At 39.0% G+C, this 23,874-nt stretch overlaps 1 protein-coding gene across 4 annotated transcripts in view; it reads left to right on the top strand.

Annotated features, from left to right (window-relative positions):
* Positions 1-23,874, top strand: part of PCDH19 (protocadherin 19) — a 152,749-nt gene that overhangs the window by 70,111 nt on the left and 58,764 nt on the right. For 3 of the 4 annotated variants that reach the window (XM_053201441.1, XM_053201443.1, XM_053201442.1), the window contains one exon: positions 21,479-21,651. In XM_053201441.1, the coding sequence (XP_053057416.1) occupies positions 21,479-21,651 (173 nt within the window). The remainder of the gene's footprint in view (positions 1-21,478; positions 21,652-23,874) is intronic. The other variant, XM_053201440.1, reaches the window with a different exon arrangement.

The raw sequence follows: 23,874 nt of genomic DNA, 5'->3' as shown, positions 1-23,874 counted from the left end.
AGGGAAGATGGCAGCATAGGAGGACTCTGGGCTCACCGCGCGTCCTGCTGATCACTTAGATTCCACCTACACCTGCCTAAATACCCCAGAAAACCGCCAGAGGATTAGCAGAACGGAGTCTCCGGAGCCAAGCTCAGACGAGAGGCCCACAGAAGAGGGTAGGAAGGGCAGCGAGGCGGTGCGCGCTCCACGGACTGGCGGGAGGGAGCCGGGGCAGAGGGGCGGCCTGCCGGCCAAGCAGAGCCCCCGAGTCTGGCTTGCAAAAGCGGAGGGGCCTGACAGACTGTGTTCCGACAGCAAGCGCGACTTAGCCTCTGGGAGGTCATAAGTGAACAGCTCTGCTCAGAAAGCGGGAAGGCTGGAGGACAAAGGGAGGGAGAGTTGCTGAGCCTCTGGATGACAGAGCTCAGTTTGGTGGGGAACAAAGGCACTCGCCAGCGCCATCTCCCTCGCCCATCCCCCAGCCAAAATCCCAAAGGGAACCAGTTCCTGCCAGGGAACTTGGTTGCTCCACACAAACACTGTGCTTCTGCGGAGCCACGCCTCTGGCAGTGGGTCTGACTCCCTCCAGCTGCCACAGGGCCCCTCCTGAAGTGGATCACCTAAGGAGAAGCGAGCTAAGCCTGTCCCTCCTGCCCCCATGCACCTTGCCTACCCACCCCAGCTAATACACCAGATCCCCAGCACCATAAGGTGGCAGTGTGCAAGTAGCCCATACGGGCCATGCCACCCCACAGTGAATCCTGCCCCTACGAGAGGGGAAGAGAAGGCACACACCAGTCTGACTGTGGCCCCAGCGGTGGGCTGGGGGCAGACATCAGGTCTGACTGCGGCCCCGCCCACCAACTCCAGTTATACACCACAGCACAGGGGAAGTGCCCTGCAGGTCCTCACCACTCCAGGGACTATCCAAAATGACCAAACGGAAGAATTCCCCTCAAAAGAATCTCCAGGAAATAGCAACAGCTAATGAACTGATCAAAAAGGATTTAAATAATATAACAGAAAGTGAATTTAGAATAATAGTCATAAAATTAATCGCTGGGCTTGAAAACAGTATACAGGACAGCAGAGAATCTCTTGCTACAGAGATCAAGGTACTGAGGAACAGTCAAGAGGAGCTGAAAAATGCTTTAAACAACATGCAAAATAAAATGGAAACGTCCACGGATCGGATTGAAGAGGCAGAGGAGAGAATAGGTGAACTAGAAGATAAAATTATGGAAAAAGAGGAAGCTGAGAAAAAGAGAGATAAAAAAATCCAGGAGTATGAGGGGAAAATTAGAGAACTAAGTGATACACTAAAAAGAAATAATATATGCATAATTGGTGTCCCAGAGGAGGAAGAGAGAGGGAAAGGTGCTGAAGGTGTACTTGAAGAAATAATAGCTGAGAACTTCGCTGAACTGGGGAAGGAAAAAGGCATTGAAATCCAAGAGGCACAGAGAACTCCCTTCAGACGTAACTTGAATTGATCTTCTGCACGACATATCATAGTGAAACTGGCAAATACAAGGATAAAGAGAAAATTCTGAAAGCAACAAGGGATAAACATGCCCTCACATATAAAGGGAGACCTATAAGACTTGTGACTGATCTCTCTTTTGAAACTTGGCAGGCCAGAAAGGCATGGCAGGAGATCGTCAATGTGTTGAACAGAAAAAATATGCAGCCGAGAATCCTTTATCCAGCAAGTGTGTCATTTAGAATAGGAGGAGAGATAAAGTTCTTCCCAAACAAACAAAAACTGAAGGAATTCGTCACCACTAAATGAGCCCTACAAGAGATCCTAAGGGGAGACCTGTGAGACAAAGTACCAGAGACATTGCTACAAGCATAAAACATACAGACATCACAATGACTCTAAACCCGTATCTTTCTATAATAACACTGAATGTAAATGGACTAAATGCACCAACCAAAAGGCAGACAGTATCAGAATGGATAAAAAAACAAGACCCATCTATTGGTTGTCTACCAGAGACTCATTTTAGACCTGAGGACACCTTTAGATTGAGAGTGAGGGGATGGAGAACTATGTATCATGCTACTGGAAGCCAAAAGAAAGCTGGAGTAGCCATACTTATATCAGACAAACTAGACTTTAAATTAAAAGCTGTAACAGGAGATGAAGAAGGGCATTATATAATAATTACAAGGTCTATCCATCAGTAAGAGCTAACAGTTATAAATGTCTATGCGCCGAATACGGGAGCCCCCAAATATATAAAACGATTACTCATAAACATAAGCAACCTTATTGATAAGAATGTGGTAATTGCAGGGGACTTTAACACTCCACTTACAAAAATGGATAGATCATCTAGACACATGGTCAATAAAGAAACAAGGGCCCTGAATGATACATTGGATCAGATGGACTTGACAGATATATTTAGAACTCTGCATCCCAAAGCAACAGAATATACTTTCTTCTCGAGTGCACATGGAACATTCTCCAAGATAGATCATATACTGGGTCACAAAACAGCCCTTCATAAGTATACAAGAATTGAAATCATACCATGCATACTTTCAGACCACAATGCTATGAAGCTTGAAATCAATGACAGGAAAAACTCCGGAAAACCTCCAAAAGCATGGAGGTTAAAGAACACCCTACTAACGAATGAGTGGGTCAACTAGGCAATTAGAGAAGGAATCAAAAAAATATACGGAAACAAACGAAAATGAAAATACAACAATCCAAACGCTTTGGGATGCAGCGAAGGCAGTCCTGAGAGGAAAATACATGGCAATCCAGGCCTATCTCAACAAACAAGAAAAATCCCAAATACAAAATCTAACAGCACACCTAAAGGAAATAGAAGCAGAACAGCAAAGGCAGCCTAAACCCAGCAGAAGAAGAGAAATAATAAAGATCAGAGCAGAAATAAACAATATAGAATCTAAAAAAACTGTAGAACAGATCACCGAAAACAAGAGTTGGTTTTTTGAAAAAATAAACAAAAATTGACAAACCTCTAGCCAGGCTTCTCAAAAAGAAAAGGGAGAGGACCCAAATAGATAAAATCATGAATGAAAATGGAATTATGACAACCAATCCCTCAGAGATACAAACAATTATCAGGGAATACTATGAAAAATTATATGCCAACAAATTGGACAACCTGGAAGAAATGGACAAATTCCTAAACACCCACACTCTTCCAAAACTCAATCAGGAGGAAATAGAAAGCTTGAACAGACCCATAACGAGTGAAGAAATTGAATCGGTTATCAAAAATCTCCCAACAAATAAGAGTCCAGGACCAGATGGCTTCCCAGGGGAGTTCTACCAGACGTTTAAAGCAGAGATAATACCTATCCTTCTCAAGCTATTCCAAGAAATAGAAAGGGAAGGAAAACTTCCAGACTCATTCTATGAAGCAAGTATTTCTTCGATTCCTAAACCGGACAGAGACCCAGTAAAAAAAGAGAACTACAGGCCAATATCCCTGATGAATATGGATGCAAAAATTCTCAATAAGATACTAGCAAATCAAATTCAACAGCATATAAAAAGAATGATTCCCCGTGATCAAGTGGGATTCATTCCTGGGATGCAGGGCTGGTTCAACATTTTCAAATCAATCAATGTGATACATCACATCAATAAAAGAAAAGATAAGAAACATATGATCCTGTCAATCGATGCAGAAAAGGACTTTGACAAAATCCAGCACCCTTTCTTAATAAAAACCCTTGAGAAGTCGGGATAGAAGAATATACTTAAAGAACATAAAAGCCATTTATGAAAAGCCCACAGCTAATATCATCCTCAATGGGGAAAAACTGAGCTTTTTCCCTGAGATCAGGAACACGACAGGGATGCCCACTCTCACTGCTGTTGTTTAACATAGTGTTGGAAGTTCTAGCATTAGCAATCAGACAACAAAAGGAAATCAAAGGCATCAAAATTGGGAAAGATGAAGTCAAGCTTTCACTTTTTGCAGATGACATGATACTATACATGGAAAATCCAATAGACTCCACCAAAAGTCTGCTAGAACTGATACATGAATTCAGCAAAGTTGCAGGATACAAAATCAATATACAGAAATCAGTTGCATTCTTATACACTAATAATGAAGCAACAGAAAGACAAATAAAGAAACTGATCCCATTCACAATTGCACCAAGAAGCATAAAATACCTAGGAATAAATCTAAGCAAAGATGTAAAAGATCTGTATGCTGAAAACTATAGAAAGCTTATGAAGGAAATTGAAGAAGATATAAAGAAATGGAAAGACATTCCGTGCTCATGGGTTGGAAGAATAAATATTGTCAAAATGTCAATACTACCCAAAGCTATCTACACATTCAATGCAATCCCAGTCAAAATTGCACCAGCATTCTTCTCGAAACTAGAACAAGCAATCCTAAAATTCATATGGAACCACAAAAGGCCCCGAATATCCAAAGCAATTTTGAAGAAGAAGACCAAAGCAGGAAGCATCACAATCCCAGACTTTAGCCTCTACTACAAAGTTGTCATCATCAAGACAGCATGGCATTGGCACAAAAACAGACACATAGACTGATGGAATAGAGTAGAAACCCCAGAACTAGACCCACAAACGTATGGCCAACTAATCTTTGACAAAGCAGGAAAGAACATCCAATGGAAAAAAGACAGTCTCTTTAACAAATGGTGCTGGGAGAACTGGACAGCAACATGCAGAAGGTTGAAACTAGACCACTTTCTCACACCATTCACAAAAACGAACTCAAAATGGATAAAGGACCTGAATGTGAGACAGGAAACCATCAAAACCCTAGAGGAGAAAGCAGGAAAAGACCTCTGTGACCTCAGCCGTAGCAATCTCTTACTCAACACATCCCCAAAGGCAAGGGAATTAAAAGCAAAAATGAATTACTGGGACCTTATGAAGATAAAAAGCTTCTGCACAGCAAAGGAAACAATCAACAAAACTAAAAGGCAACCAACGGAATGGGAAAAGATATTTGCAAATGACATATCAGAGAAAGGGCTAGTATCCAAAACCTATAAAGAGCTCACCAAACTCCACACCCGAAAAACAAATAACCCAGTAAAGAAATGGGCAAAAAACATGAATAGACACTTCTCTAAAGAAGACATCCGGATGGCCAACAGGCACATGAAAAGATGCTCAACGTCGCTCCTTATCAGGGAAATACAAATCAAAACCACACTCAGATATCACCTCACGCCAATCAGAGTGGCCAAAATGAACAAATCAGGAGACTATAGATGCTGGCGAGGATGTGGAGAAACGGGAACCCTCTTGCACTGTTGGTGGGAATGCAAACTGGTGCAGCCACTCTGGAAAACAGTGTGGTGGTTCCTCAGAAAATTAAAAATAGACCTACCCTATGACCCAGCAATAGCACTGCTAGGAATTTATCCAAGGGATACAGGAGTAGTGATGCATAGGGGCACTTGTACCCCAATGTTTATAGCAGCACTCTCAACAATAGCCAAATTGTGGAAAGAGCCTAAATGTCCATCAACTGATGAATGGATAAAGAAATTGTGGTTTATATACACAATGGAGTACTACATGGCAATGAGAAAAAATGAAATATGGCCCTTTGTAGCAACGTGGATGGAACTGGAGAGTGTGATGCTAAGTGAAATAAGCCATACAGAGAAAGACAAATACCATATGTTTTCACTCTTATGTGGATCCTGAGAAGCTTAACAGAAACCCATGGGGGAGGGGAAGGAAAAAAAAAAGGTTAGAGTGGGAGAGAGCCAAAGCATAAGAGACTCTTAAAAACTGAGAACAAACAGGGTTCATGGAGGTGGGAGGAGGGGAGGGTGGGTGATGGGTATTGAGGAGGGCACCTTTTGGGATGAGCACTGGGTGTTGTATGGAAACCAATTTGACAATAAATTTCATATATTGAAAAAAAAAGTTTTTAGTATTTTTAATCATAATTCCAATATAATTTATATACAGTGTTATATTAATTTCAGGTGTATAATTTAGTGACTCAACAATTCTCTACTCAGTGCTCATCATGCTAAGTATACTCTTGTTTTTTCAATTTTGTTTTTTAAAATTTACATTTAAATTAGTTAGCATATAGTGCAAAAATTATTTCAGGAGTAGATTCCTTAGTGCTCCTTACCCATTTAGCCTATCTCCCCTCCCACACCCCCTCCAGTAATCCTCTGTATGTTCTCCATATTGAGTCTCTTATGTTTTGTTCCCCTCTCTGTTTTTATATTATTTTTGTTTCCCTTCCGTTATGTCCATCTGTTTTGTCTCTTAAAGTCCTCATGTGAGTGAAGTCATATATTTGTCTTTCTCTGGCTAATTTCACTTAGCATAATGCCCTCCAGTTCCATCCACGTAGTTGCAAATGGCAAGATTTCATTCTTTTTGATTGCCAAATAATACTCCACTGCATATATATACCACATCTTCTTTATCCATTCATCCATCAATGGACATCTGGGTTCTTTCCATGCTGTGGCTATTGTTGATAGTGCTGCTATAAACATTGGGGTGCATGTGTCCCTTCAAAACAGTATACCTGTATCCCTTGGATAAATACCTTGTAGTGCAATTGCTGGGTTGTAGGGTACTTCTATTTTTAGCTTTTTGAGGAATCTTCATACTATTTTCCAGAGTGGCTGCACCAGCTTGCATTCCCACCAAGAGTGCGAATGAGATCTTCTTTCTCTGCATCCTCGCCAACGTCTGTTGTTGCTTGAGTTGTTAAAGTTAGCAATTCTGACAGGTATAAGGTGGTATCTCATGGTGGTTTTGATTTGTATTTCCCTGATGATAAGTGATGTTGAGCATTTTTTCGTGTGTCAGTTGGCCATCTGCATGTTTTCTTTGGAGAAGTGTCTATTCATGTCTTTTGCCCATTTCTTCACTGGATTATTTTTTCTGTGTGTGTTGAGTTGGGTAAGTTCTTTATAGATTTTGGATACTAACTCTTTATCTCATATGTCGTTTGCAAATACCTTCTCCCATTCTGTTGGTTGCCTTTTAGTTTTGCTGATTGTTTCCTTCATTGTGCAGAAAATTTTATTTTGATGAAGTCCCAGTAGTTCATTTTTGCTTTTGTTTCCCTTGCCTCCAGAGACGTTTTGTATAAGAAGTTGCTGTAGGCAAGATCAAAGAGGTTTTTGCCTGATTTCTCCTCGAGGATTTTGATGGCTTCTTGTCTGACACTGAGGTTTTTCGTCCGTTTTGAGTTTATTTTTGTGTATGGTGTAAGAAAATGGTCCAGGTTCATTCTTCTGCATGTCGCTGTCCAGTTTTCCCAGCACCACTTGCTGAAGAGACTGTCTTTATTCCATTGGATATTCTTTCCAGCTTTGTCAAAGATTGGTTGGTCATACATTTGTGGTTCCATTTCTGGGTTCTCTATTCTATTCCATTGATCTGAGTGTCTGTTCTTGTGCCAGTACCATACTGTCTTGATGATTACAGCTTTGCAATACATTTTGAAGTCTGGGATTGTGATGCCTCCAGCCTTAGTTTTCTTTTTCAAGATTGCTTTGGCTATTTGGGGTCTTTTCTGGTTCCATACAAATTTTAGGATTGTTTGTTCTAGCTCTGTGAATAATGCTGGTGTTATTTTGATAGGGATAGCATTGAATATGTAGATTGCTTGGGGTAGTATAGACATTTTAACAATATTCTTTTAGTTCATGAATATGTAATGTCTTTCCATTTCTTTGTGTTGTCCTCAGTTTCTTTCATCAGTATTTTAGTTTTCAGAGTACAGGTCATTCACCTCTTTGGTTAGGTTTTTTCCTAGGTATCTTATGCTAGGTATTTTTGGTGAAATTATAATTAGGATTGTTTTCTTAATTTCTCTTTCTGCTCCTTCATTACTGGTGTATTAAAATACAATTGATTTTATACATTTTCCTGTATCCTAGATTGCTTTGGGTAGTATCAACATTTTAACAAAATTTGTTCTTCATATCCAGGATCATGGAATCTTTTTCCATTTTTTTGTGTCTTCTTCAATTTCTGTCATAAGCTTTCTATATAGTTTTCAGTGTATAGATTTTTCACCTGTTTGGTTAGGTTTATTCCTAGGTATTTTATTTTTTTTGGTACAACTGTAAATGGGATTGATTCTTTGATTTCTCTTTCTGTCACTTCATTGTTGGTATATAGGAATGCAACCAATTTCTGTGCATTGATTTTATATCCTGAAACATTGCTGAATTCATGAATCAATTCTAGAAGTTTTTTGGTGGAATCTTCTTGGTTTTCCATATAGAGTATCATGTCATCTGTGATGTGTGAAAGTTTGACCTCCTCCTGGCCAATTTGGATGCCTTTTGTTTCTTTGTGTTGTCCGATTGCAGAGGCTAAACCTTCCAATACTATGTTGAATAACAGTGGTGAGAGTGGACATCCCTGTCTTGTTCCCAACCTGAGGGGGAAAGCTCTCAGTTTTTCTCCATTGAGGATGATATTAGCATTGGGTCGTTCATATATGGCTTTTATGATCTCAAGGTATGCTCCTTCGATCATATGGGTTTTGTGCTTTCTTTTATTGATGTGATGAATCACGTTAATTGTTTTGTGGATACTGAAACAGCCCTGCATCCCAGGTATAAATCCCACTTGGTTGTGGTGAATAATTTTTTTAATGTATTGTTGGATCCAGTTTGCTAATATCTTGTTGAGGATTTTTGCATCCATGTTCATCACGGAAATTAGTCTATAGTTCTCCTTTTTAGTGTGGTCTCTGTCTGGTTTTAGAATCAAGGTAATGCTGGCTTCATAGAAAGAGTTTGGAAGTTTTCCTTCCATTTCTATTTTTGGAACAGTTTCAAGAGAATAGGTGTTAACTCTTGATTAAATGTTTGGTAGAATTCCCCTGAAGGGCCATCTGGCCCTGGACTCTTGCTTTTTGGCAGATTTTTGATTACTAATTCGATTTCCTTACTGGTTATGGGTGTGTTCAAATTTTCTATTTCTTCCTGTTTCAGTTTTGGTAGTGTATATGTTTCCAGGAATTTGTCCATTTCTTCCAGATTACCCATTTTATTGGCATATAATTGCTGATAATATTCTGTTGTTATAGTTTTTATTTCTGTTGTGCTCATAGTGATCACTTCCCTTCTATCCTTGATTTTATTTATTTGGGTCCTTTCCTTCTTCTCCTTGGTCAAAGTGGCTAGTGGTTTATCAATTTTGTCAATTGTTGCAAAGAAGCAGCTTCTGGTTTCATTGATCTGTTCTACTGTTTTTTTGGTTTCAATAGCATTATTTTCTGCTCTAATCTTTATTATTTCCTGTCTTCTTCTGGTTTTGGGCTTTATTTGCTGTTCTTTTTCCAGCTCCTTAAGGCATAAGGTTAGGTTGTGTATCTGAGATCTTTCTTCCTTCTTTAGGAAGGCCTGGATTGCTATATACTTTCCTCTTATGACCGCCTTTGCTGCGTCCCAGAGGTTTTGGGTTGTGTTTTTATCATTTCCATTGGCTTACATGAATTTTTTAATTTCCTCTTTAACTTCTTGGTTAGCCCATTCATTCTTTAGTAGGATTTTCTTCAGTCTCCAAGTATTTGTTACCTTTCCACACTTTTTCTTGTGGTTGATTTCGAGTTTCATAGTGTTGTGGTCTGAAAATATGCACGGTATGATCTCAATCTTTTTCAACTTACTTAGGGCTGATTTGTGTCCCAGTATATGGTCTATTCTGGAGAATGTTCCATGTGCACTGGAGAAGAATGTATATTCTGCTGCTTTAGGATGAAATGTTCTGAATATATCTGTTAAGTCCATCTGGTCCAGTGTGTCATTCAAAGCCATCGTTTCCTTGTTGATTTTTTGATTAGATGATCTGTCCATTGTTGTGAGTGGGGTGTTGAAGTCTCCTACTATTATGGTAATACTATCGATGAGTTTCTTTATGTTTGTGATTAATTGATTTATATATTTGGGTGCTTCCACATTTGGCGCATAAATGTTTACAATCGTTAGGTCTTCTTTGTCTATAGAACTCTTGATTATGATATAATGCCCTTCTGCATATCTTGACACAGTCTTTATTTTAAAGTCTAGATTGTCTGATATAAGTATGGCAACTCTGGCTTTCTTCTATTGACCATTAGCATGATAGATGGTTTTCTATCCCCCTTATTTTCAATCTGAAGGTGTCTTTAGGTCTAAAGTGGGTCTCTTGTACACAGCATATAGATGGATCTTGGTTTCTTATCCATTCTGTTACCCTATGTCTTTTGATTGGATTATTGAGTCCATTGATGTTTAGAGTGAATACTGAAAGATATGAATTTATTGCCTTTATGATGCCTGTAGAGTTGGAGTTTCTGGTGGTGTTTTCTGGTCCTTTCTAATCCTTTTTTGCTTTTGGTCTTTTTGTTTTTGGTTTTCATATTTTCACCCCTCAGAAAGTCCCCCTTAAAATTTCTTGCAGGGCTGGTTTAGTGGTTATAAACTCCTTTAAGTTTTGTTTTTCTGGGAAACTTTTTATCTCTCCTTCTATTTTAATGACAGCCTTGCTGGATAAAGAATTCTTGGCTGCATATTTTTCTGATTCAGCACATTGAATATATCCTGCCACTCCTTTCTGGCCTGTCAAGTTTCTGTGGATGTTCTGCTGCAAACCTGCTGTGTCTTCCCTTGTAGGTTAAGGACCTTTTTTCCCTTGCTGCTTTCATGATTCTCTCCTTGCCTGAGTATATTGTGAATTTGACTATGAAATGCCTTGTTGATGCTTGTTTTTTGTTGACCCTAATGGGAGTCATCTGTGCTTTCTGGATTTTAATATATGTGGCTTTCCCCAGGTTAAGACAGTTTTCTGCTATGATTTCTTCACATAACCCTTCTACCCCTATTTCTCTCTCTTCCTCTTTTGGGACCCCTATGATTCTGATGTTCCTTTTTAATAAGTCACTGATTTCTGTAATTCTTAAATCGTGCTCTTTTGCCTTACTCTCCCTCTTTTTTTTATGCTTCATTATTCTCTATAAGTTTGTCCTCTATATCGCTGATGCTCTGCTCTTCCTTCTCCATCCCTGCCACTATGGCATCCTTTTGAGATCACAGCTTAGTTATAGCATTATTTTTTTAATCTCATCCTGACTAGTTTTTACTTCTTTTATCTCTGCAGAAAGGGATTCTAATCTATTTTCGACTCCAGCTAGTATTCTTATTATTGTGATTCTACATTCTGGTTCAGACATCTTGTTTGTATCTGTGTTGGTTAAATCCCTGGCTGTTGTTTTTTCCTGCTCTTTCTTTTGGGGTTAATTCTTTCATTTCGTCATTTTGAAGGGAGAAAAGGAATTAATGAGGTAGAAAAAATTAAAATTAAAAATTAAAATTAAAAAATGTTAAAATTAAAAAATTAAACACACACACACACACACACACACACACACACAGAAAGTCGAATAAATGATGCTAGATCCTAGGTGTGTTTTGCTCTGGGTGTTGAAAGTGGCTTGATGGATTAGAGATAAAAGGGGGAAAAAAGAAAAAAAAGGAAATCGTTTGAAAATTTGAAAAAAATGAATACACTGAAGTAGACTAAAATGAAATGATGGAAGTAAAATAGAATTTGAAAAAAAAATTACAGAAAAGTAAAACATATAGTAGAAAAATATTAAATAAAAGTGATTTTAATAAAATTAAAAATAAAAATAAATTTTTTCTCTTTATGCTGAATTCTGTGCTTTAGGTTGTGTAGATTGTTGTGTTAAACCTCAGATCAGTTTTCTAGGTGTGCAGGATGATTTAGTGTTGTTCTGGCTGTATTTCATGGATGTGGGACAAAAAATTTCCACGCTATTCCACCATCTTGGCTCCCTCCCATGCTAAGTGTACTCTTAATCTCCATCACTTATTTCACCCATGTTCCCACCCACATCTCCTCTGGTAACCATCAGGTTGTTCTCTATATTTAAGAGTCTCTTTCTTGGTTTGCCTCTTTCTGTCTCTGTCTCTTTGTCTCTCTTTTTGTTTTGTTTCTTAATTATGTGAGCGAAATCATATGTTATTTGTCTTTCTCTGACCTATTTCACTTAGCATTATACTCTCTAGATCCATACATATTGTTGAAAATGGGAATATTTATTTCTATTTTTATGGCTGAATAATATTCCACTATATATATCCCGCTTCTCCTTTATCCATTCATTAATTGATGAACACTTGGGCTGCTTCCATAACTTGGCTATTGTACGTAAATAATGCTGCAGTAAACATAGAGTTGCATATTGCCTTTTGAATTGGTGTTTCTGTATTTGGGGGTAAATACCAAGGGATGTGATTACTGAAATTAATAGGGTAGTTCTATTTTTACTTTTTTGAGGAACCTCCATACTGTTTTCCACAGTGGCTGTACCAGTTTGCATTCCCACCAACAGTGCACGAGGATTGACTTTTCTCCACATCCTCACCAACACCTGTGGTTTCTTATGTTGCGGATTTTAGCCAAGAATTCCTGACATTTTAAACTCACATTACCAGTCCTGTAGATCCTAGTATTCAATCCTTCACTGTATTATTATTCCTCTCACTTCTGCATAAAAAACAGAAGCTCTGAGATGGTTTGTAATATTCAGATGCATATAAAAAAGAATGATCCCACTTTAAAAAGGCAGATCCAAAACCAATTGGGAGAAGCTAAATAGATATCCCTGGCATCCAAATCACTGCAATTAAACATTATATTTATCTTGAAGCTTTTGAGAAGCCAAGACAAAATTATAAGTACACCAGGGTATACAGTTCTCATTTTTCATTTAAGGAAGGACACACACTTGACAGGAGAATTTCTTTTCCTGTTCCTGAATTTTCAGAGAAATTAACATAGTTCAGGGTGTGACTGTAGTTTACAGAAGACATAGAAATATTATTTAAATATATATTTCCTTTATTTAAAATATGAAATTTATTGTCAAATTGGTTTCCATAAAACACCCACTGCTCATCCCAATAGGTGCCCTCCTCAATGCCCATCACCCACTTTCCCCTCCCTCCCACCCCGATCAACCTTCAGTTTATTCTCAGGTTTTTTTAATATGAAATTTATCGTCAAACTGGTTTCCATACAACACACAGTGCTCATTGCAACAGGCGCCCACCTCAGTACCCATCACCCACCCTCCCCTCCCTCCCACCCCCCCATCAACCCTCAGTTTGTTATCAGTTTTTAAGAGTCTCTTATGCTTTGGCTCGCTCCCACTCTAACCTCTTTTTTTTTGTCCCCTCCCCTATAGAATTCTGCTAAGTTTCTCAGGATCCATATGAGAGTGAAACCATATGGTATCTGTCTTTCTCTGTATGGCTTATTTCACTTAGCATAACACTCCAGTTCCGTCCACGTTGCCACAAAAGGCCATATTTCATTCTTTCTCATTGCCAAGTAGTATTCCATTGTGTATATACACCACAATTTATTTATCCATGCATCAGTTGATGGACATTTAGGCTCTTTCCTCAATTTGGCTATTGTTGACAGTGTTGCTATAAACATTGGGGTACAAGTGCCCCTATGCATCAGCACTCCTGTATCCCTTGGGTAAATTCCTAGCAGTGCTATTGCTGGGTCATAGGGTAGGTCTATTTTTAATTTTCTGAGGAACCACCACACTGTTTTCCAGAGTGGCTACACCAGTTTGCATTCCCATCCACAGTGCAAGAGGGTTCCCATTTCTCCACATTCTCTCCAGCATCTATAGTCTCCTGATTTGTTCATTTTAGCCACTCTGACTGGCGTGAGGTGGTATCTCAGTGTGGTTTTGATTTGTATTTCCCTGATGACGAGCAACGTTGAGAATCTTTTCATGTGTCTGTTGGCCATCTGGATGTCTTCTTTAGAGAAGTGTCTATTCATGTTTTCTGTCCTTTTCTTCACTGGATTATTTGTTTTTCTGATGTGGAGTTTGGTGAGCTCTTTATAGATTATGGATACTAGACCTTTGTCTGATATGTCATTTGCAAATATCTTTTCCCATTCCGTTGGTTGCCTTTTAGTTTTGTTGATTGTTTCCTTTGCTGTGCAGAAGCTTTTTATCTTCATGAGGTCCCAATAGTTCATTTTTGCTTTTAATTCCCTTGCCTTTGGGGATGTGTCAAGTAAGAAATTGCTACGGCTGAGGTCACAGAGGTCTTTTCCTGCTTTCTCCACTAGGGTTTTGATGGTTTCCTGTCTCACATTCAGGTCCTTTCTCCATTTTGAGTTTGTTTTTGTGAATGGTGTAAGAAAGTGGTCTAGTTTCATCCTTCTGCATGTTTCTGGCCACTTTTCCCAGCACCATTTGTTAAAGAGACTGTCTTTTTTCCATTGGATGTGCTTTCCTGTTTTGTCAAAGATTAGTTGGCCATATGTTTGTGGGTCTAGTTCTGGGGAATCTATTCTATTCCATTGGTCGATGTGTCTGTTTTGTGCCAATACCATGCTGTCTTGTTGACTACAGCTTTTCAGTAGAGGCTAAAGTCTGGGATTGTGATGCCTCCTGCACTGGTCTTCTTCTTCAAAATTACCTTGGCTATTCGGGGTCTTTTGTGGTTCCATACAAATTTTAGGATTACTTGTTCTAGCTTTGAGAAGAATGCTGGTACAATTTTGATTGAGATTGCATTGAATGTGTAGATAGCTTTGGGTAGTATTGACATTTTGACAATATTTATTCTTCCAATCCATGAGCACGGAATGTTTTTCCATTTCTTTATATCTTCAATTTCCTTCATAAGCTTTCTATAGTTTTCAGCATACAGATCTTTTACATCTTTGGTTAGGTTTATTCCTAGGTATTTTATGCTTGTTGGTGCAATTGTGAATGGGATCAGTTTCTTTATTTATCTTTCTGTTGCTTCATTATTAGTGTATAAGAATGCAACTGATTTCTGTACATTGATTCTGTATCCTGCAACTTTGCTGAATTCATGTATCAGTTCTAGCAGACTTTTGGTGGAGTCTATCGGATTTTCCATGTATAATATCATGTCATCTGCAAAAAGTGAAAGCTTGACTTCATCTTTGCCCATTTTGATGCCTTTGATTTCCTTTTGTTGTCTGATTGCTGATGCTAGAACTTCCAACACTATGTTAAACAACAGCGGTGAGAATGGACATCCTTGACGTGTTCCTGATCTCAGGGGGAAAGCTCTCAGTTTTTCCCCATTGAGGATGATATTAGCTGTGGGCTTTTCATAAATGGCTTTTATGATATTTAAGTATGTTCTGTCTATCCCGGCTTTCTCGAGGGTTTTTATTAAGAAATGATGCTGAGTTTTGTCAAATGCTTTTTCTGCATCAATTGACAGGATCATATGGTTGTTATCTTTTCTGTTATTAATGTGATGTATCAGGTTGGTTGATATGTGAATGTTGAACCAGCCCTGCATCCCAGGAATGAATCCCACTTGATCATGGTGAATAATTCTTTTTATAAGCTGTTGAATTTGATTTGCTAGTATCTTATTGAGAATTTTTGCATCCATATTCATCAGGGATATTGGCCTGTAGTTCTCTTTTATACTAGGTCTCTGTCTGGTTTAGGAGTCAAAGTAATACTGGCTTCATAGAATGAGTCTGGAAGTTTTCCTTGTCTTTCTATCTGTTGGAACAGCTTGAGAAGGATAGGTATTATTTCTTCTTTAAATGTCTGGTGGAATTCCCCAGGGAAGCCATCTGGTTCTGGACTCTTATTTGTTGGGAGATTTTTGATGACTGATTCAGTTTCTTCGCTGGTTGTGGGTCTGTTCAAACTTTCTATTTCTTCCTTTTTGAGTGTTGGGAGTGTGTGGGTGTTTAGGAATTTGTCCATTTCTTCCAGGTTGTCCAGTTTGTTGGTATATAATTTTTCATAGTATTCCCTGATAATTGGTTGTATTTCTGAGGGATTGGTTATCATAATTCCATTTTCATTCATGATTTTATCCATTTGGGTCCTCTCTCTTTTCTTTTTGAGAAGCCTGGATAGAAGTTTATCAATTTTGTTTATTTTTTCAAAAAACCATCTCTTGGCTTCATTGATCTGCTCTACATTTTTTTTAGATTCTATATTGTTTATTTCTGCTATGATCTATATTATTTCTCTTCTTCTGCTGGGTTTGGGGTGTCTTTGCTCTTCTGCTTCTCTTTCCTTTAGGTGTCCTGTTAGATTTTGTATTTGGGATTTTTCTTGTTTCTTGAGATAGGCCTGGATTGCAATGTATTTTCCTCTCAGGACTGCCTTCACTGCATCCCAAAGCATTTGGATTGTCGTCTTTTCATTTTCATTTCTCTCCATATATTTCTTAACTTCTTCTCTAATTGTCTGGTTGACCCACTCATTCCTTAGTAGGGTGATCTTTAACCTCCATGCTTTTGGAGGTTTTCCAGCCTTTTTCCTGTGGTTGATTTCAAGCTTCATAGCATTGTTGTCTCAAAGTATGCATGGTAGGATCTCAATTCTTGTAAACTTATGAAGGGCTGTTTTGTGACCCAGTATGTGATCTATCTTGGAGAATGTTCCTTGTGCACTCGAGAAGAAAGTATATTCTGTTGCTTTGGGATGCAGAGTTCTAAATATATCTGTCAAGTCCATCTGATCCAATGTATCATTCAGGGCCCCTGTTTGTTTTTTGATCCTGTGTCTACATGATCTATTCATTTCTGTAAGAGGAGTATTAAAATCCCCTGAAATTTCCACATTCTTATCAATAAGTGTGCTTATGTTTGTAATTGTTTTATATATTTGGGTTTCCCATATTCGGCGCATTGACATTTATAATTTTTAGCTTTTCTTGATGGATAGACCCTGTAATTATTATGTAATGCCCTTCTTCATCTCTTGTTACAGCCTTTAATTTACAGTCTAGTTTGTCTGCTATAAGTATGGCTATTCCAGCTTTCTTTTGATTTCTAGTAGCATGATAGATAGTTCTCCATCCCCTCACTTTCAATCTGAAGGTGTCCTCAGGTCTAAAATGTGTCTCTTGTAGACAGCAAATAGATGGGTCTTTTTATTTTTTAACCATTCTGATACCCTATGTCTTTTGGTTGGCACATTTAGTCCATTTACATTCAGTGTTATTATAGAAAGATATGGGTTTAGAGTCATTGTGATGTCTGTAGGTTTCATGCTTGTAGTGATGTCTCTGGTACCTTGTCTCACAGGATCCCCCTTAGGATCGCTTGTAGGGCTGGTTTAGTAGTGACGAATTCTTTCAGTTTTTGTTTGTTTGGGAAGACCTTTATCTCTCCTTTTATTCTCAATGACAGACTTGCTGGATAAAGGATTCTCAGCTGCATTTTTTTCTGTTCATCACATTGAAGATACCCTGTCATTCCTTTCTTGCCTGCCAAGTTTCAGTAGATAAATCCATCACTAGTCTTATCGATCTCCCTTTATATGTTAGAGCATGTTTATCCTTAGCTGCTTTCAGAATTTTCTGTTTATCCTTGTATTTTGCCAGTTTGACTATGATATGTCATGGAGAAGATCGATTCAAGTTACATCTAAAGGGAGTTCTCTGTGCCTCTTGATCGCATCACTTAATTCTCTAATTCTCCCCTCATACTGCTGGATAGTTTTTATCTCTCTTTTTCTCAGCTTCCTCTCTTTCCATGATCTTACCTTCTAATGCACCTATTCTCTCCTCTGCCTCTTCAATCCCTGCTGTAGTCGACTCCATTTTATTTTGCACCTCATTTATAGCATTTTTTAGCTTCTCATGACTATTTTTAATCCTTTGATCTCTGTAGCATAGATTCTCTGCTGTCCTCTATGCTTTTATCAATCCCAGCAATTAATTTGATGACTATTATTCTAAATTCCTGCTCCATTATATTGCTTATATCGTTTTTGATCAATTTGTTAGCTGTCACTATTTCCTGGATTTTCTTTTGAGGAGAATTCTTCCATTTAATTATTTTGGGTATTCCCTGGGGTGGCTCCAAACTGCAGGACATTTCTCCTGTGCTTTCCGGAGAAACTTGTGTTGGTGTGCAGGGCCGCAGTCAGACCAGATGTCTGTTCCCACCCCATCGCTGGGGCCACAGTCAGACTGGTGTGTACCTTACCTTCCCCTCTGTCAGGGGCAGGACTCATTGTGGAGTGGTGTGTCCCCTGTCTGGGCTACTTGCACACTGCCAGGCTTGTGGTGCTTGTTCATTTTGATCTAAGGGCGTATTAACCGGGGTGGATCCGCAAGGTGCACAGGGGCAGGAAGGGCAGGCTTAGCTCGCATTGCCATGGTGGTCCTCTGCAGGATGGGCCCTGCAGCACTGGGAGGGAGGCATGCCCATTGGAGGGATGGATCCACAGAAGCACAGCTTGGGAGTTTGCATGGTGCAAGCAAGTTAGGTGACAGGAACGGTTTCCCTTTGGAAATTGGGCTGGGGGATGGGAGAGGGAAATGGCGCTTGCCAGTGCCTTTGTTCCCCTGCTGTGCTGATCTCTGTCTTCCAGGGCTCAACAACTCTCCCTTCAGGCATCCTCTCATCCTCCCTGCTCTCTGAGAGCAGAACTATTGACTCTTAACATTCCAGATGTTAAATCCAGCTGGCTGTCAAAACTCATGGAGTCCGGCCCCTCCGCTTTTGCAAGCCAGACTTTGGGAGCTCTGCCTTGCCTGATGGGCTGCCCCTCCACTGCCCTAGCTCCCTCCGGCCAGTTCATGTAGCACACACCACCTCTCTGCCCTTCCTACCCTCTTCTGTGGGCTTCTTTTCTACACTTGGCTCTGGAGAGTCCATTGTGTTAGTCTTCTGGTGGTTTTCTGGGTTATTTAGGCAGATGTGGGTGGAATCTAGGTGATCAGCAGGATAAGGTAAGCCAGCAGGATGAGCCAGCAGGACGAGCATCCTCCTACTCTGCCATCTTCCCCAAGCTTTCTCCTAAATATATATTTCCTGTATCACTCCTATAAAAAGACCACAGACATAATATTTAATTATAACTCAATGAAGACATCATATGTAGTAATGATCATATAAACATTAACCATTTATTGAGCATTTGTGTGTACCTGGTATTTCATGTACAGTATCTCATTGAGTCTTGAAAATGGCCTTGTGATGAAGCTTTTAGCAAATGCCTTTTGCAGACAAAGAAATTGAGGCTCAAAGACATTAGATATCAGGCCCAGGGTCCCATAGATAAAGTGGCAGAGTACAGATTGTTCTAATGACAGTGCTCTTTCCTCTACAGTCTGGCAATCTAACATGCCACAGGAATAGCGTTTTAAAGAGTGTAAACAGTGTTTGTCAACTGAGGGTGATTTAGCAATGTATGGAGACCATTTTTGTTGTAAATTTTGGGAGAGGCACTACTAGCATCTAATGGGTAGAAGACAGGGATGCTGCTAAACATCCTACAATGCGCTGGACAGCCATAGACAACAAAATATCAATAGTACCAAGGTTGAAAAACCTTGGTCTAAGGGGTGGTTAATTGCATTGTCCTCATATTCCTCTTCAATGTATGTCCTAAGCATGTTTTGGCAACTGCTTAAATGCACTCAATTCAGGATTGAAGTTTCTGGCTTAAAGTAGCAATTTTTTGTTGTGAATTAAGGAAATTTTCCTGTGCTCCAGATACCAGAGATGCAGGTCAAAAAATTAATATTTGTTATAAGAACATATGATTCAGACAGGTCATTTCCTTTCTTCTGAGATGCAGGAGTCCATGTGGGCAGGACCAATTTTTTTTTTTTATAAAAGATAAAGTTTGAACCTGTTTAGGCTGTGGGATTAGTATTTACAGGAAGCCCCAACATCTGTGCCATAAAGCTAGAAATGGCTACACGTTGTAAAGCCTGTGTTTCCAGTTGGTCTTCTTGACCATAAAGGAAATATAAGATGATTGGTTTTTTAATAGAACTACATGCTGGCAGGTCCACAGGGCTGCATAGCTGCATGACATAATTTGGAGGAGCTAAGTGAGTTGGCCTATTTAATGATTTTAGTTTTAATACAGGTGATGCTCAGTGATCCTTTCTGAAAATAATTAGCAAAGAGGTCAATTCTTTACTCTCTCCTGCTCTTCATTTTCTTATAATTATGGCTTTCCAGTTATTGGCCTTTTGATCTTTACCCTTTCATATTCAGGGCAGCAAGCATTCTATATCTAGGTTGGTCATATGTTAAAAATCTGCTGTGATTCCTTTTGACCAATGTAGAGAATGACAATGTATCTATTGTGTCCATTGCATAGCTCTTCATAATATGCACTGAATGTTCTTATCAAAGCCTCAGAGAGTCAGGCTGGTGAATGTTCAAGGTTGAGCACAGCAAACAAGTTTGCACTATCACCTCCACAGAGATGGTACACCACCTCCCTTTTCAGAGGTACAATAGGTCTGTTGGGACTTGTCCTAATTCAAAAGCATGACACTCTCCCTTGTCGAGACAACAACACATTTCCTTGAGTATGCCTTTGCTACTTCCTCATTGACTGGGGAATGGATTCACCATTTACTAGGTATTTCAGATGCATAATTTATGGCGCATGGTGTTGCACATCTTCAGATTCTGTCAGAACTTAAAAAATATTAGAAATTGCAGGTGGAGGTCTCTATGGATATACATTATGTATTATTCTCTATGTTGGATAGTATGGATAGTATGTTTAGTGCATTGTATGGTGGATTGATTTAACAAATACAAGAAAAATTGGCCCATAAACTCTTCAGCTGTAAGTTTTCATATTCTTACCATAACTACACCCACAATATTATTAGAGCTCACTCTCTGGTTCTCTTTCATCTTACTGTGCATGCACCAAGGCTCTTCTCTTCTCAGCCCCTGCTTCTCCTCTTTGTGTTTGAATTTGTCTCTCTGACTTTCTCTGTTAAAACTCACCTGAGTTCTCTGATCCTGATTTCTATTTTAATTGCACTAGCTCAATTTCTGCCACTTTCATTTTACAGTTGATTAGTAGACATCTTTGGAGAAGCAGCATACATAGTGGTTAAGGGTCCAGGCTCTGGAGCTAGACTGCCTGTCCTGGGTTTGGTCTTACTAAATTTTCATCAGTTGTATGCCAGTTACTTAACTTCCACGTGCTTCTGATCTTTCATCTGTAAATGGGAATATTAATGGTACCTTTCTCTCATATAGTTGTAATGATTAAAAAAGTTAATTCACGTCAAGCATTTAGAATAGTGCCTTATGTATAGTAATCGCTTAGTAAACATAGGTTATTATTTTACTTTGATTCTATAAGAAGAGAGAAAATCTTTTGAAATGGTGATATTCTTTGCAAGTGGTGGTTTCAGATTTGTACCTTCTTCCACCTTGCCTGTGGTAGTAATACATTGAAGATAAGTGAATGAAAGTATTAGCTGCATCAGCCTCCAATAGTGGGAACCTCTCTGCAGTATTAAACAGAAATTATCTTTAAACAGAAAATTCCTCTTTCTACTCTTTTGAACAATCCAGTCACTGTTGGCCTCACCACAGAGCTGATATCATCTTGCCTCTGAAAGATTTTACAAAACAGATTTATCACAGTTGTAAATTATCATTCTTTCTTCAACCCAGCAGCTCCACCTTCAAGGACTTAGAGGGCAACAGTCTGAAGGATAGTGGTCATGAAGAGAGCGACCAGACTGACAGTGAACATGATGTCCAGCGGAGCCTATACTGTGATACTGCTGTCAATGATGTGCTGAACACCAGTGTGACGTCCATGGGATCTCAGATGCTTGACCATGGTAAGGGTTGGTTGGATGTAATTTGCAGCCACAGATCCCAAAGAACCCAGCATGTTTGTAGGTACATTGTTCTACTTTACTGTAATGAGTGTGTTGTCAATGTGTACACTGTGCTCATGCCGGAGTATCATCTATATAGTTTTGAGGTGTCCTAACACCTAACCAGTCTACTTCACCCTCATAGCTGACTACATGTACATATTGTATACATTCTCTTCAATAATAAATGCACTGAGCACATAGAAAGTGAGCAGATGCCTTCTCACCGGGAAAAATGCCTCTTTTTGCTTTAGTACATGAACTTTAATTGATCAGTTGAGTCTCACAGAACATAGCACTAATGAGACCAAAGTGGTGGGTTTTATTTCCATATCAGGCTGGTTAAATTTACCCAGAGAGAGACTCTGTTCTCTGACTACAGATTGCATACCCTTTACCGAGGATAGAAAGTACCAAATTTCCCATTTTGCCTGTGGGGCTGCAATGCCCAATCCCTCTAGCTACCACACAAATATATGTCATTGATCATAGGACAGACCAGGGTAAGAAAGTATGGCTGACTCAAAGTAGCATTCTGTGCATATGAGAAACACCTCAAAGCAAATGTCAGGAATGGTATTCTCATGTATGAAGAAGAGTCTATTTTCGTGAATTCAGTCACACATGGTTTAGCAAGAGGAGCTATTTAAAACTGTACTAGGCAGAAACCGGGGTATAAAAACATTAGCAGAGTTCAGCTAAGGCAGAATGTTCAGATGGGCTTGGGCACAAATGTCATTTTAAATGTTATACTGATGCAAACATGCTAGGCAAACAGCCTGTCTTTTTCAATTAAGAACTATGAATTCATCTTGGTGTTGAGGCTCAGTGAAGCTTCAGAATGCTTGGCTGTGTCTTGGGAAAAGCTAGACACAAGCTCAGCTGGAAGCCCCACTGCTAAAAGACTTAAAGATGAGGAAACAAAATATGGTGATTATGTGCTGGTCTTCAGCTATTTCATTTCACTGTAAACATCATTAAATGCTTTTGTTTTGGTCTTATAAATGAATCCAAAGGAAAAAAAATTGCACAATTCACAAAATAAAATGTTTTTCATAGAAAAAAAAGTTAGTCACTGTAGAGTCTATTAAATTGTCTAATCCATCCCCTCCCCAGCAGACTCAAGTGTCAAAGTCTATAATATATAGAGCTCACTACTGATTGTGCATTGGTGTCTTCCCTAATTGGTGAGTGGTGACATCCACAGAAATAATATAGTTTCTGGGCAACCTTACTAAGATTAAAGATGAAAAAATTAAACATTTATATAACTGAAACAGAGACTGTTTAAATCTCAGAGGATTAGTAGTGTGTTACAGCATACAGACTGGTATGTATCAGTTACTAGTCTTGTGTCTCAAAAAAGTGCTTTTTCATTTATGTCACAAAGGCTTTTAGTTGGATGCTTTTTAAAGATGAAGTGAATGCAGAACAGGAAATAGCCATAATTAATTTTCAGTTTATCCCTGGCCAGAACAACATCTGTTTTAATTTTTTTGTCTCATTTTTCTAGAAAAGCAGTATCAGTGGACTATTTTAGTTTTTCTGAGGGAGTGTTTCTTACAAATGGGATGTATTGTATATATATGGTGTGCAAATTGTATAATAATGAGAGTATTCTAAAGCAAATGTGTGACATTATTCCAAGACTCTTCTACATATAAGATGATTACACACTCATGCGTGTGCACACAGACACTTTCTGCTATTCCATTTTGGCAATACCTTCAGGCATTTTTTTCCCTCAATATTCAATTTGCATGTATATATCTTAATTTTTTACCATCATTCCAGCAGTGGCTAGAGTTTGTTTTTTTTCAATTTGGTTGAGTCATTACACTTTAGGTACAGAGGGAATTCCAGTCTTGCTTACATCTCAGGTTCTAACTTGTGATATCTCAGTACTTCTGAGCTTTCCATAATAATACTTCATTGTTATATCTAAAATCAACTCTAGGCTAGCCACATAAATTGTGTCACCTCAGTTATTGCTACCTCAAGCAACAGCAACAATTTCAACAATTAACATTTTATAGCATTTTTTATCTCAATCCTGGATTCACATGTTTCTCATTTTATCCTGAGGCACAGTAGTTGAAAGATAATCACTGGGGCGCCTGTGTGGCTCGGTCGGTTAAGCGTCCGACTTCGGCTCAGGTCGTGATCTCGCAGTCAGTGAGTTCG

The sequence above is a fragment of the Acinonyx jubatus genome, chromosome X (assembly GCF_027475565.1).
Source record: "Acinonyx jubatus isolate Ajub_Pintada_27869175 chromosome X, VMU_Ajub_asm_v1.0, whole genome shotgun sequence".
Lineage (NCBI taxonomy): Eukaryota > Metazoa > Chordata > Mammalia > Carnivora > Felidae > Acinonyx > Acinonyx jubatus.
This window is presented reverse-complemented; position numbering and strand designations above follow the sequence as displayed.